Below are 14772 nucleotides of genomic sequence, written 5' to 3'. Positions count from 1 at the left end.
TGGCGGACTGCGTTGTTTGGCAACCCCCGTGAAATGGTCGTTCGACCTCAAATGGGGTCCCAACCCACAGGTTGAGAACCACTGTTCTAGCCTCTTCTTAAAAACTTCCAGTGTTGGAGCATTTACTGCTTCTGGAAGCAGGCTGTTCCACTGATTAATTGTTCTCACTGTCAGGAAGTTTCTCCTTAATTCCAGGTTGCTTCTCTCCTGGATCAGATCTTTGATCTCTTTAATGACATCCCAAGCCCACCCTCCTTCCCGGCCCTGTGCCTTCTCTGTGCCCACCGTTGCCCACCTCCTTGGTCCTGACTCGCCGAGGACGAGTGCCAGCCTGGAGAGTTTAGCTGGTCCCAGAGGCCAAAAAGCTACACTAATGATGGCGCTTATGGAACGCCGAGGCGTGAAAAAAATTCCTAATGGATGTGACAAGTCTAATAAGAATTTTTGCTTGGAAGGGACCCCCCTTTGGGGAAGGCTGCTGACAGGACGCTGACGGCTGAAATTTGTTTACTTGCTGGCACCAAGTGGGGCTCTCTGCGCAATTCTTATTAATCTAATTTGAGACTGAAGAATTGCGGGCGTGTGTGTGTGTGTGTGAGGGGGGCGTGGGGAACATGCAAAAAAATATTTTGACTGAAGCTCAGCTAACAGGGAGTGTCACCGTTGGGTTCCTGGGTGCCCAGGCAAAATAAATGCAAAAAAATACATTTATTTTGGCCCGCCGTCGAGAGCGCAAGGGGTTCGCGCTCCCTAGCAGAAAACAAGTCAGTCGTTTCAAATATTTGAAATCCTATCGTTAGTTTGATCCGCGCTTCCTCGAATCGTGAATTTAGCACTGAATGCAACTGTGGTTTTTATGCCAGGCCAGCTACCAAATCTCTTTATGTTTAATTAATTCAGGTTTTTCTAACACCCTTACAATATTTATCTGGGGGGGGGAATGAAAATAAACTTCTAAGGCATAGGAGTCCACTCTTGGGAACTTTAAGACTTGTGGATTTGTCCCCAAGGGTGGATACCCCTGTTCTAAAAGATTGGAAGCTGGAATCAGACTGCTTATTACCTCTCTTATAAAGATAACATGAAGTGTGAATTCCAACTTTGGCAATCTTTTTCTCCCTTAGCAGATTATAGCTAGCAAGTCCTATTGCACCAGAGGGACGTGGGGAAGCGGGAAGGCACCTGTTGCAAGGTTCACCTGTACATCGCCTTATTTTTCTCTCTCCCTTTCCTTTGCCCCTGCTAGCTGCCGTGGACTACCTGACCAAGAACGTCAGCTTGTCCACACAGCGCCGGATGAAACTCGGGGAACATTCAGCCGTGCTGGGGCTTCTACCGGTCGAAACAGGCCAGGCCTACTGAAGGCTCCTTCCTGGGGTCCTCCCACCGCCAATCTCTGCCACCAAGGAAGCAAAATGGGAAAAAAACAACAAAAAAACCCTACTATAACCACCAAACTTTCTTGGACCAGCCTCCATCCACCACCGGCTTTTTCCTTCGGAGACTCACAAGGACCAAACCCTTCCCAAGGTTGCCTCCATCCCAGAGGCCCACTGATTCCCCCCCCTGCCCCCCAATCCTTGTTCTGTGTCCCTGCGAAGACTAATGGCCGTGTTCCCCAACTCCAGAGACGCTGAGTTTGTCAAGGACTTTTCTCAAGTGGGACCTCGGTGGCCGAGGTGGTGTCCTCCCAACACTCCAGATGTTTCCATCGTTGTGACTGCTTGGCAGAGTCAACCTGGAAGCTGTTAGCTTCGTCCTTATATAGCTAGATAGATACCGATATATTCTTTGGCTGCCCTCCCACCCGTGTGCCCCCCCATCCCCATCATTTTTATTATAATACATGATCAATAATACACGGAAGAAGTCCGCCGATCCAAGGACCACGGGCGGGAGGGGGGGGAGGGCTGCTTTGGACCAAATACACACAGTGTCAAGAAGCAAGATTGAAAAAGCTAACCACACACTTGATCCTGGTTGGAAGCGGAGAGAGAGTTGCTATGTCTTGTAAATACGTTCATCTCTGCTCCGGGGGAAGGAAGTCGGGTGGGGAGTGGATCTGGCAGATCCCAAAAAAACTCTGGGTTCCATCTTGAGTCATCTTTGCAAGGGCCACCTCCGGGTGCCTCAAAAGAGTGCGGATCCAGGCTCGTGTCCAGAGGCCTCTGCTTTGGGGGAGTGACTGGTTCCCACTGTTTGGAAGCCCCCCCTGTTCAAGAGGAGAAAATTGGGGAGAGGGGATTAGGGAAGGCAGAAAAGTGGCATTCGCATCCCCCCCCCCCGTGACTTGAGTTGGTAGCAGGTGGCATCTTATCTCTGGAGGCTTGTTGGTGTGCAAAACATCTCCAAAATGGCATTTTTTTTCTCCCAGCCATTTGCCCATCCCTTGGAAATAAGAGGTGACCCAAAGGCTGACCGGGTTCCTGCCTGCTGCAAGACCACTAACCCAGATTGAGAAGGACAGCTTGGAGGAACAAGCCCCGGCTTCAGACGCTCACCCAGCAGGGAACCATGGGTTCCAGGGTGCATCTGTGATGGCCCTGGGGCACACCTCAGCGCCTGTCCGCTCCCACCCACTTCCGTGGCATTTTCTAACCAGCACGTTGCCACTTCCTTCTTTTAAAACCCTAATTGTCTATTGCACTCTAAAATTGAGAGGTGGCAAAGTGGGCAGAGAATGATAAAAAGACTGGGTTACAAACAAACCTGGAAAACCTTCCCAAGCCAGCATCCCACCTGCTCTTAGCTCCTCGTTGGGGGCCTGTAGAGAAATTAAGTGCTTTGGCTACACGTCCAGCCTGTATTGCTCAAGGGAATCTGATTTTTTCAAGATTTTAGGCCTTTGGATAGATTCCTCTTCGTAGAGGCAAGTAACGTTTACGGTTTCAACAAGGGGCATCGTGACCTCCTGGTCCAGCTCCTCCGTACCCACAGCTGGCCTTTGAGGATGACCCAGGCTCATTCTGCATTCCCATGTTTTCTAGATCCTAAATAGATCTAGAAAATAGATCCTAAATCGAACACCTGGAGTGTCAAATATAGCCTGGCAGAGTTAAGTGTGGGCAGGGTGGGTGCTGGCTGACCAGGGAGTGACAATTTTTCTTTTTTTGGGGAAAAAAAAAACAACAAAACTCGTAGCCCAAACTAGCCAACGTAACAAACACGAAGGAAATCAGGCTAGTCCTAGTTGCCATTTCTCTTTGCCTAAAGTGTACAAGCATTTAAACCACCGGTGTACAATAACTGCAGCTATGAAAAATAAAAACAGAACCACAGAGCGGCTGATCTACCAAAATGTTCTCCTTGATCACATCTACTGGAAGGAAACAAACTTGTCCTGATTTTTACTTTATTATTAACACCCACATGCTGTGCTTTTTTTTTTTTAAATAACACACGTATAAGGAGTAGAAGTATATAGAAATACGCATACGTTAGAGTAATGGCTTTGGAGGCAGAGAAGCGCAAGAGTTTTTTACGTTACCGTTTGCTTTTAAAACACTTCGGCCATGCTTCCGCAACGTTTGTTAAAGACAGGGAGACTGTTAGCTGCTTCTGCTTTTTTTTTTAAAAGATGCATTTTAAAATTATTAGTGAAAAGAGAAAAAAAGGAGGTGGGCCATTGCTTTGAGCAGGATTTTTCTTGCAGATTTCTGGGCTGTGTCTACGCAGCGGCCTTCACTCCATCCTTGTGAGTTTTCCCAGTATGGGCCATAAGGTAACCAAGAGTTTTTTTATGACTCTTAAAAAAAAAAAAAACAGTTTTGCCCCACTGGGCCAGTTCAGTGGGTCAACACAGCTCTTTTCAAGAAAACCCAAGGAAATCACTGCAATTGAGCAAAAGCCATCAAAGTGGGTTCCTCCATTTTTCTTTCTTTACTGTTTTTGGTTTTGTTTTGCTTATCTTCTGGGACTTGGGAAGAAGTGGAAAACAAGCCAGCCCTTCCCATTTTTAGGAGATGCCCCTCTCCTCTGGCTGCGCCCCGACTTTTCTCAAGCCTCCTCAAGGACTATCCTGGCTTCACTTGACTTTTGACTCGGATCTCACCACAGCTCTGTCGCTCACGAGCAAAATTGCACACGAATAGCCATCGCCAAAATATTTGGCAAACTTTCCTATCCAAATCGCATCTCTCCAATCAAACCCTGTTCTTAAGAATCAAGGCAACGGCGGCCACACAAATCCAAGTCTGATGATCATTCCAGGAACTCAGTTTGCGTCTTCCCCGCCCCCCCCCCAAAAAAAAACCTGGTCCGAAAATACAGGTGCACCACCAACTCATTCCCTGGCCCACTTCTTTTCAAGGGGGGGGAGAAAAATAGATCTGCCCCACCGTAAAAGCTTTGAAAGGAGAAACTGGGAACACTTCCACTGTCCCCCGATCATCTCCCCAAAGTGTCATTCCAAGAATTGTTGTGTATTTTTTATTTTTTTCTATATCCCCACGGACCCCAAAATCGTTGGGGAGGGGGGGGCTGAGACACGTATCGCTGAGGACATTTTGTGTATTTAATGTTTCTAATTTTCCAGCCCTAACAACAACATATACCCAAGCTATTACCCCTAGCACATGCCTTTATTAGTAGTAATTGCTGATTCGTTGCTTCTGTGTTCAAGTCCATAGCTAATTTTGCTCCACGTGTATGCTTGTGGCCGGGCAAGGGTGCGAAAGAAGGCGGAGGTGTGCGTGTGCACGTGTGTCAGTAAGCATGAGTATTAATCGCCCCCATAATTTATTCAGCTATATGGAATAGTAGAATAGAGAAACAAAAACTGATATTGCTCTAATCCTCAGCTGCCTGTGGTGTCCTTCTATGTAACTCAGGCATAACTGTTATACATTAAAAAAAGGAAAGAAAAAAAGCGAAACCTGGCTTTGGAAGTGTCTTTTTCTCCTCTTCTTTCATCCTTGGGAACACCTGGGAAGAGCACCCCCAGCATCAAAGCTTGGCGAGCAAAAAACAAAAACCCAACACAGCCTGGCAATATTGTTCAACCAATTTGCTAACGCCGGTGCCAATCAGAATAAAATTTGGAGCCGGCCATTTGTGACTTGAGATAACATTTCAGGATGGAAAAGAAATAAGTCTCTCCATTCTGGGACAGTTCATTTAAACAGAAAGAAGTTGATAAGTTCTACAGAAATTGGGTAAATAATAATAATAATAATAATAATACCGGTAATAATAAAGTTGGAAGGGACCTTGGAGGTCATCTAGTCCAACCTCCTGCTCAGGCAGGAAACCTTATACCATTTCGGACAAATGGCTGTCCAGTCTCTTCTTAAAAACTTCCAGTGTTGGAGCCTTCACTGCTTCTGGAGGCAGGTAGTTCCACTGGTTAATTGTTCTCACTGTCAGGAAGTTTCTCCTTAGTTCCAGGTTGCTTTTCTCCTTGGTTAGTTTCCACCCGTTGCTTCTTGTCCTGCCTTCAGGTTTCTTTGGAAAATAGCTTGACTCCCTCTTCTTTGGGGCAGCCCCTGAGATATTGGAAGGCTGCTATCCTGTCACCCCTTCCTTAAACTAGATATACCCAATTCCAGCAACCGTTCCTTGTATGTTTTAACCTCCAGTCGCCTGACCATTTTTGTTGCTCTTCAAAGTTGTACAAACTTGAAAATGTTTTCCTCTCTTTAACAATAATGTGGGGGGAAACGACAAAAGCTTCTCTTGGGGCAGTGGTCGTGCGCTAAGGGAAAATAAAGAAAGAAAGAATTGGGAAGTTGCTAAATGTAAACGAGGGAAAACCGAACCAGAACGGCAATCCAAAATTAGAATTTATGACTATATTTTTTAGGTTGCATTGTCCAAAATGTTGAGGCTGGTGCTCAGTTAGGCACTGCGCGTCTCTGCTTGGGAATTAACATTTAGGATTATTGTTTTTTTACTTGAGCAGTAAGACAGCATCCAGCTTCCCTGATTTTAAACCCCCTCCCCACCCCTAGGGACAAAAAGGGGAGGGGTGAATTTGCAAACCTAACACAACGTTCAGACACAACGTTCTTCCTCACCACCCTAATTCAGGGTGAGAATTTAAGCAAGTTGCCTGGAGACGTGCACACACAAAAAAGCCCCCACCCACCCTAAATAAAATGAAAGTCATTGCCCACCCTGATCAGTTAAGGGGGCTGGAAAAAGTCCTGATTTCACAAACTGCTGGTTTAGGGTCTCCCAGAGGTCATTTAGCCCATCCCTGCCCCTTTGCAGGATGTATGGGTCTCCAGCACTTTAAACTGGACTGTTCAGCCTCTGGCCAATTAGCAAATTCCTTTGGCTGCCCTATTTCTCATTAGGCCCAGCCAAAGGCTGCTTCCTCTCCTTTGAATGACATCCTCGAGGATGGAAAAGGAGTTAAAATGCCAGCCTAACGGGTTTTTTTGCAGTAACATAAGAAAAAATAAAACATCAGCCAGAATCAGAGTTAAATTGCAGTATCTAAATCTTTGGAAGTGCCTCTATTTTAAACGGAGTTAGTTTTGATGCCTGGTGTGTGTCCTTTAAAAATAATATTTTTTTTAAACTATTAAAGGGGAGGTGCTAAAAATGTAAGGAGGTTTGCTTTTTAAATACCAGCATCACATAATCGATTTTTTATACATATAGCAGAGACTGTGGGTCTGCATAATAATAAGGGGTTTCTCACTTTACAGGGGGGAATTTGAAGGGAAGGTGAATTTTGTTCCTGGGGGAATTAAGGTGGTTAAAAAAAATCACCCTTACGAATACTCAATGTGCCATCCGATTACTTGAGACGGCAGTCTGTCCTTTAGCTAATTATCCCCTCTTAAATTTTCTATTAACTAGCTTGTTACAGCATTCTTTTATTCCATATAGAACAATATTTCTCAGACTCAGCAACGTTAAGATGGGTGGACTTCAACTTCCAGAAGAGCTGACTGGGAGCTGAAGTCCACTCATCTTAAAATTGTTGAGGTTCAGAAATACGGCCAGAGGGGGACTTTTAGAATAAGAAACCATTAAAAAGAAAAAAGAAACCCAGTTATTTAAGACAGAATTGGATTACCTCAGAGAAACAAGAGAACTGCTCTGCCGTCAGAATCAGGCCGTATTGCAAACTCAACTCCCCAATCGATTAGAAAGAGGACTAGTGACTTGAAGGAGCATTCACCTAGTACTATGGTAATATATTTCTGTGCATTTAGGTATATTACCATAGTAATATATAAATTTATATTTATATACATAAATAGTATATAAATAGTAATGTAATAGTTCTAGGTTGCTTCTCTCCTTGATCAGTTTCCCTCCGTTGCTTCTTGTCCTGCCTTCAGGCACCTTGGAGAATAGCTTGACTCCCTCTTCTTTGGGGCAGCCCCTGAGAGATTGGAAGACTGCTATCATGTCCCCCCTCATCCTTCTCTTCATTAAACTAGACATACCCAATTCCAGCAACCGTTCTTTGTTTTATTTGACAGCAAATAAATATTTACTCAGCAATCCTTTCCTAGAAATATTTAAGGAGAACTTGTCCAGGATTGCCAGGACAGAAAGATTCAAATACAAAGCCAGGGGTGGACTAGATGACCTTAAGGCCACTATTGTATTAATATTAAATGAGGAAAAGTTGCCCAAAGACAGCTTTGAAGTCACCCGTGCAAATTTTCTACTTTTACAGAAGCCTCTTTTGGAGAACTATTTTGGAAAACATGGCATTTTTTTCAAAGGATGCATTTAAAAAAAAAACCAAGGAAGGGAAAAAAAACCTCTATAAAGTTTGCTCTGTGCTTAGTAGGTTTTTTTTTTAAATATATAAAATCTCTTTTGTGTTTTAGCAGTGATTTCTGTCCCCAATCCCATCTCATGTCAGCAACTATTGAAATAAATAAATATAGGAAAATTTTTGAAATAGGAAAACTTTTGCAGAACAATCCGACTTTTTCAGTGTGAGACGACTAAAAGACTAACGAAAGCGCCCTGATGCGCTTTAGAAAGCACAATTTGAATTCTTCTCCAAGAATTCCTATTAAGACACGAGAGTTTGCTCTGTCTAACATCTACATAATTCTGGCTGATTTCTTCTCGTTTTAATTTAACTCTGGAATCCACCCTCTTTACAGACAGAATCTGGAGCCTGTCTACCTTGCATTGTTTCTCCTTTGCAAAACTGCTGGTGTTCAGCCATGCCATTCTTTGTTTAAAAAAAAAAAAAAGGAATCATGTTGGATTTGCAAAGCAAGGGAGTTAAAAAAGCTGGAGGAAAACACAGCTTAAGGACATCAAACAGCCTGCGGTGGTTGCCAACTTACCAGAAGCTTAAATGTTGATTTAAGCCACAATACCTCTGCCTTTGCAATCTCAGACAAGAGAAAATGACTTTTTTTCCCAGTCCTTCCTACTATTAAATACTTCTATTAGCAGAAATGGGTTTATTTCAGCCACAAAGGAAAATTGGAGGGGGGGGAACTATCAGGAGAGAGAGAGAAAAAAAGGGAGATGCAAAATGCAAGAAAACTCCTTGGTTTTTTCCCCAAGACATCAACAAACCTTTTATGAATATAACCGGATTTGCAGCCCTCCATTCCAGCCCCATTTAAAGCATTCAGACAAGGAGACCATTTTACTAGATAATAGGGTATCATGCAGGATACAATTTAAATTAAAAAATGCAATTTTCACCTTGAAATGAACAAATGATTACAATTTCTCTACAAATTAAGGCATTCACTCTTTCTTTCAGTAGTTCCACCCGTCCGTGAAATATGACATAATTTCCATGAAATATATTTTCAAATATTTTTGGTTTGTGTGCGTCGGGGGTCTTGTGTGCGCCTCCACCATGTTAAAATGTACGCCCGCGCAGAGTCAGAAAGAAAGGAAAAAGAAAATAAAATAAAACAAACAACAACACACAAACCCAGTTTGGTAGGCTTCCCACATCCCTCTGCTGGGGACTGGGGGGGGGGAGAAGAAGGCACAATAAAAATAATGTAAAAACAAATGATCAGAAGGGTAAGCATTTGCCTCCCTTTTCAACTTGCAAGATAAAACGGGTGGGTGGGGGGGGAGAAGGTTTCATAGCAAGAGAAAAAAACACAAGCCGTAAATGCCTCCAGTTTTATCTAATCTCAATTATTATGCTTATCTGCAAAAATCACATCTGTTGAATTATCTGCTAGCTTGCCAGACTCTTCCCGTGCCCCCCCCCCCCGCTTTGCCTTCCCTTGCTAGGAGTCTCTTTTCTCTCTCTTTCTCTCTCTCTCTCTCTTTTTCTATTCCTCAGTCTTTTATTTTTAATTATTTTTCCATTACACCCTCCTCTCTCCTATAAGCTGTGGTTACAAGGCTAATCAGAGAGATTATTAAGAATCAGAAGAAGCGAAGAAAGTTTTCTGTAAGGGGAAAGGGGGGGGAGAACTTTTTAAGGAGAGAAAAAAGAGGGGGGGACAGAGGTGGGAAGAGGCAGCGGGCGAAGGGCCGTTTTGAACAGCCGTGGGGATGCCCTAGGCAAGTGGCATTAGGGGTGGCATGGGGATGCCAGCTGAGCCAGCTTCTCTGCCTTCAGCAGCTTGGTGGGATGTTTTTGAAAAACTGCATAGACTGGACAACCGTTTTTGACCAGGAGGGTGAAAGGCTTCTGCCTTGAGTAGAGGGGTTGGACTACAAGGCCTCTGAGGTCCCCTTTATGTTCTTCACTTTTATTGCCAATTACTCTGCTCTTGTCTGCAGACTGAGCTGCCATAAAAGGCACAGCAGCAACCCAGCGAGGGATTTTGGCAACTCAAAGCTTTTAATCACCTTTTAAAATTGTTCCTGCCTTTTAGACATCATTTGCCTAGAGACACAAGGACAGTTTTTTTCCCCTTCGTGCTATCCCTCTGCTGGACACCTAATTCTCTCAACCCAAACCCTAACCCATGTAGTATGGCTGTAGTATTATTTATCCTTCTTATCTTCTTTATTCCTCCCTCTTATTGGTAGTATTATTGTGATGATTATTATTATTCTGTTGCTTTGCACGTACACTGAGACAAATTCCTTGTGTGTCTAATCACGCTTGGCCAAATAAAGTATTCAATTCAATTTATGCCCAGTTCTGCTTGTGGCTTCTAGTGTTTGCATCCCTTTCATTCCTACAATTATTAAAATAGAAAAACACACCCTCAGTGAAAGAGACTCTGGAAAGAGTGCAGAGAAGAGCAACAAAGATGATCAGGGGGCTGGAGGCTAAAACATATAAAGAATGGTTGCTGGAATTGGGTCTGTCTAGTTTAAGGAAGAGAAGGACGAGGGGGGACAGGATAGCAGTCTTCCAGTATCTCAGGGGCTGCCCCAAAGAAGAGGGAGTCAAGCTATTCTCCAAAGCGCCTGAAGGCAGGACAAGAAGCAACGGATGGAAACTCATCAAGGAGAGAAGCAACCTAGATCTAAGGAGGAATTTCCTAACAGTCAGAACAATTAACCAGTGGAACAACCTGCCTCCAGAAGCAGTGAACGCTCCAACACTGGAAGTTTTTAAGAAGAGACTGGACAGCCATTTGTCTGAAATGGTATAGGGCACAGGTCGGCAACCTGCGGCTCCGGAGCCGCATGCGGCTCTTTGAGCCTTCCCCTGTGGCTCCCAGCCTCCTCTGCCTTTGCAGAGAGAGACAGAGAGAGGCAATTGCGCTCCTCTCTCTCTCTCTCTCTTTGTTTGTGTGTGTTTGTGTTTTTTTGTGTGTGTGTGTATGTGTAAAAGAGAGTGCATTCACAGTGTTCTCTGAGGAGCTGAAAAGCTTACTGGGCGGAGCTCCTCCCTTTCCTGCGTCTCTGCAGGAAGCAGGAAGGGCAGGAGAGAGCTAGCTAGCCCAGCTAGGCTGACTCAGGAATTCTGGGAGTTGAAGTCCATGAGTCATAAAAGAGACGAGGTTGCTTACCCCTGAGCTTGTTGGACAACAGCTGAAGCTTGCCAGGTGAGCAGCAGATAGGAGGGAGGGAGAAAGAGAGAGAGGGAGGGAGAGAGAGAGAGAGAGAGAGAGGAAAGAGAGAGAGAAAGAAAGACAGTGGGGGAAGAGGAGTGGCAGACCAAGGGCAGATAGAGAGGGAGGGAGAGAGAGAGACACAGAGAGAGAGAGACCCTTTTGACATCTAAAATGAAGATAACACTGCATATATCCTTTTTTTACCTGTGTGTGTATATAATTTTATTCTCTTAAAGCATTCTCTTGGTGATCATTGTTTTAATAGTATGGATATTCCCAAGAGTCATATTTTTACTTTTATTTTTAATGTGTGTGTGTGTGTGTATATGTATGTATGTATGTATGTATGTATGTGTGTATGTGTGTATATATATATATATATACACACACACACACACACACACAAATATATATATACACACAAATATCCATACACACACACACACACACACACACACACACACACCTATAATAAAGGTAAAAAAGGCAGTGTTATCTTCATTTTAGATATCGAAAGGGTTTTGTGGCTCCTGGTGTTTTGTTTTGGGTGGGAAACCGGTCCAAGTGGCTCTTTGAGTGTTTTGGGTTGCCTACCCCTGGTATAGGGTCTCCTGCCTGAGCAGGGGATTGGACTAGATGACCTCCAAGGTCCCTCTAACTCTGTTATTCGGTTATTCCAAAACCACTTGAACCTTTTATCTTAAGACTGATGAGGGTTTAAGTATCCAGAGACAAACCAGCATCCTGTTCCTTTATGAGGCTTCTCCCGCCAGGCTGCAACGTAGAGCACCCTACTTTGATTTGCAAAAGGCAGACAATTTTTTAAAGCTCACCCCCCCCCCAAGAAGGCCAAGTTTGCAAAAAAAAAAAAAAATATTGAGGGGGAGATACTAAGCTGGTCAAGAAGATTTAGAGGGGGGAGAAATATGATGGAGAAACCCAGTCCCCCCCCCGTCCCCCGTCCCCATGCAGGATGAGGGATTCTGCACAGCCTGGCAGGATGGATGCCACCCTCATGAGTGGCGGGCATCGTGCTTCCCAGCGTTGCAAACACTTGGGTTTATTCTGATTTTCTCCCCCCCCCCACCCTGGAGGGTGTCCAATATCTGGGGCGCCATCCAGGGAAGGAAAAGTAGGGAAGGAAATAAAAGGGGGAGGTGGGCCAGGGGTGGAAGCGAAGGGGGCTGAGTTTGACATAACTTCTGGCGAATCCGACCTGGGTCACGCCACATTTGAGAAATAACTCTGAAATTTAATTAGGTGGAGGCTCGGCACGGACGGACGTGTAGCCCGACACCAAAACTCGAGCCAGTCAGAGGAAGAGGACAACTGAGCCCGCGTGAAACCTGAAGCCCTTCCGAGCTTTTACGCTCAGTTGGCGTCTGGATTTGGGGCCAAAGAAAAGCATTTTTGCCAAATGCTTGTTTTCCAACAGGGCGCTCTTTATTTCTCCTCAGTGGTGGCTGCTGATTAGATCCCTCTAGAAAGATCATCAGTGGAAGGAAGGGGGAAAAAAAAAAGCAGCATTCCAGGAAACCATTTTTGCAGGTATACTGCTGCTGTAAAGGGAGGCTCCATCAAAGTCAATCTAGCTCCCCTCGCCCAGCCTCCTCCTTTGTTTTTCCCAGCCCCAAGTGTGGTGTTTCCAAACAGGCTCCAGCTCTTTTGCAGGATCTGGGGTTCTACAGCTAAACCGCCCCTGTCTATGGAGGCTCGCCACCCATCCCTGAGAATGGAGGCTATTATGAAGCTTCAGCAAATGTTATTGACGTGGAAACCCTGAAAATCGAGAGATTTTCTTGTTCAAGTGAAACAGAAGGCGTCCTTGCAAATACAAACGGCAGCAAAATTCAGCAATGCGCCTATTAAAACGCTGCCAAATTTTTTAAAAAATTGAGTTTGACTCCCCCCACCGGAAGGAAAAAAAAATGTGTTTTAAGCCTGAAAAGAACTATTAATATAATTTTTTTTAAAAAAAAGTACTATTATTCAATCTTGTGTTCTCCTTCAGTGAGTTAAGGGAAAGCAAGGCAGGGAAAGGTTAGGGTCCCATTTGCCTGTGGAACTCCCTGCAGCTAAAATGAGGCCAGGGCCGTCCAGAACCGTTTGCAGGAATATGTCAGAAGCGAAGCACCGGACATTCTGGTTTGTCCCCCTTAGCATCTGCCGCTTTTTAGCTCCTTTTTAACAAAGAAAAAAAAAATTTTAACGGGCAGCTGCCCTACGGTGGAGAAACCCCCTCCTTAATATTTAGAGGCACGCTTGTAAAATAAATAACGTTTTCACGAGGCCGAAATTGCACGGTTCTTCAAAAGCAAGGGAACCAGACCAAGCTGCTTTGTGAAAGAAGTGGGGTGCGTTGCATTTCTTGACACCCCAAAAGGCAAACAGCGCAGGGTGGGGAAGAACCTCACCTGGCACTGCCTGGCGAGGGAGCCCCCCCCCCCAAAAAAATTGGTCTTGCACCTGGCTTAGGTGTATCTCACTGCCTTTTTTGACCTCTGGATGCACACCTCGTCTCAGGGGTGTGTGGGGGGGGGTGTTCAGGCTCTTCCTCCTTCCCTCCCTTCCTCCTCCCTTTGGCCGTAACAAATCAAAGGGGGGGGGTCAGGAAGGGAAAATAGGTTGGGGGAGGCGAGGGCGGGGCCTTGGCTTCCCCCCGCCCCTCCAAAGGCAGCGCAGCATATGGAACAAGTTACCAAGAAGAACAGGCAACAGGAGAGAACTGTAGGCTTTCTGCCTCCCCAAATACGTGGGGAGCATTAAAGGGGGGGGGTGGGAGAAGGAATTCTGGATTGCAATTGGCTGGATGTCCCCTTCCTGCTCTTATCGGGTGGGGAGGAATTACCAGATTCGTTCTAGAGCCCCAGAAGGTCATTGTGCAGGAAAAGTTGGCTGCTCGGACACGGGGGGGAGGGTAGGCAGAGACACCCCCCCTTGGCCAGTTTTTGCTGCCAAGGTCTTGCAAAAGTTCCCCTTCACTCAAACCCCAAACAGCTTTCAGAAAAAGGCTGGGGAAAGAAGGTGGGTTCAGAAACGCACCCCCCGTTTAGGTCGGGGTAGCTGGAGGACCCCTCCCCATAAGCCTTCCAAGGCAAGGAAATTGGGAAAGGGGTCTCCTGCTTTACCTGCAGAACATCCTTAGGGAGTCGGGAGGGGGCTGGGGGCTCCCTCGAGCTATTCCCCCATCTTGCGCTGAAGGAAGTCCAGGTGTGGGCCAGACAGGTGGGCAGAGAGGCTGGCTGCAGAGGTGGATGGGGAGGGAGACCCCCTCGGTCTCCAGCCGGGCCTTGCTGGCTGACCTCAGCTGGGCTCCCGTGGGTGGGTGGGTGCAGAAGAGATGCCGAATTAATCCCCCGGCCGCCTCCTCCGACGCAGCCCCCTCGCCTTTCTTTATGTATTCATGAATTGCGCGGAAGAGAAATGAGACTTCATTACCTCACAAAACTGTTACTAATGACTCTTCTTACCTGCCGCTCAGCCCCTCTAATGCGAGACACACGGGGAGAGAAATGTATTTGCCTATTCAGAGGCCGGGCGGGGAATGGAAAATTTCCCATCCTTCGCCTGGCCTCATTCCGCATTCACTCGGAGCAACGTTCTCCATTCTTCTGCCATTATGTCCTACCAGGCCCTCTGAGCCGGCTGGCATGACCTTCCCATTAGCTGAAAATGGGAAAGGCGGTGGGGAGGTAAGGGGAAGGGCTGGCCAGGCAGGGTTTCTATCTATCCCCGGATGGGAAGGGAGGGGAAAGAAAGAAAGAAAGAAAGAAAGAAAGAAAGAAAGAAAGAAAGAAAGAAAGAAAGAAAGAAAGAAAGAAAGAAAGAAAGAAAGAAAGAAAAGAGAGAG

The 14772-nt window shown here is 45.6% G+C and overlaps 2 protein-coding genes across 8 annotated transcripts in view; one reads left to right on the top strand and one right to left on the bottom strand.

Annotated features, from left to right (window-relative positions):
* Positions 1-1878, top strand: part of PAX7 (paired box 7) — a 184232-nt gene extending 182354 nt beyond the window's left edge. For all 7 annotated transcript variants that reach the window (XM_039355065.1, XM_039355066.1, XM_039355063.1 and 4 more), the window contains one exon: positions 1247-1878. In XM_039355065.1, coding sequence (XP_039210999.1) covers positions 1247-1362 — 116 coding nt within the window. In that variant the 3' untranslated portion in view covers positions 1363-1878. The remainder of the gene's footprint in view (positions 1-1246) is intronic.
* Positions 1879-1922: 44 nt separating this feature from the next.
* The window catches only part of LOC120313277, a 31651-nt gene continuing 18801 nt past the window's right edge, over positions 1923-14772 (bottom strand). Inside the window, exon 5 of the mRNA XM_039355017.1 lies at positions 1923-2212. Within this exon, the coding sequence (XP_039210951.1) occupies positions 2131-2212 (82 nt within the window). The 3' untranslated portion in view covers positions 1923-2130. The remainder of the gene's footprint in view (positions 2213-14772) is intronic.

This window comes from Crotalus tigris, unplaced genomic scaffold (assembly GCF_016545835.1).
Source record: "Crotalus tigris isolate CLP2741 ecotype Arizona unplaced genomic scaffold, ASM1654583v1 scf7180000018590.67127310178:1205815, whole genome shotgun sequence".
Classification (NCBI taxonomy): domain Eukaryota; kingdom Metazoa; phylum Chordata; class Lepidosauria; order Squamata; family Viperidae; genus Crotalus; species Crotalus tigris.
This window is presented reverse-complemented; position numbering and strand designations above follow the sequence as displayed.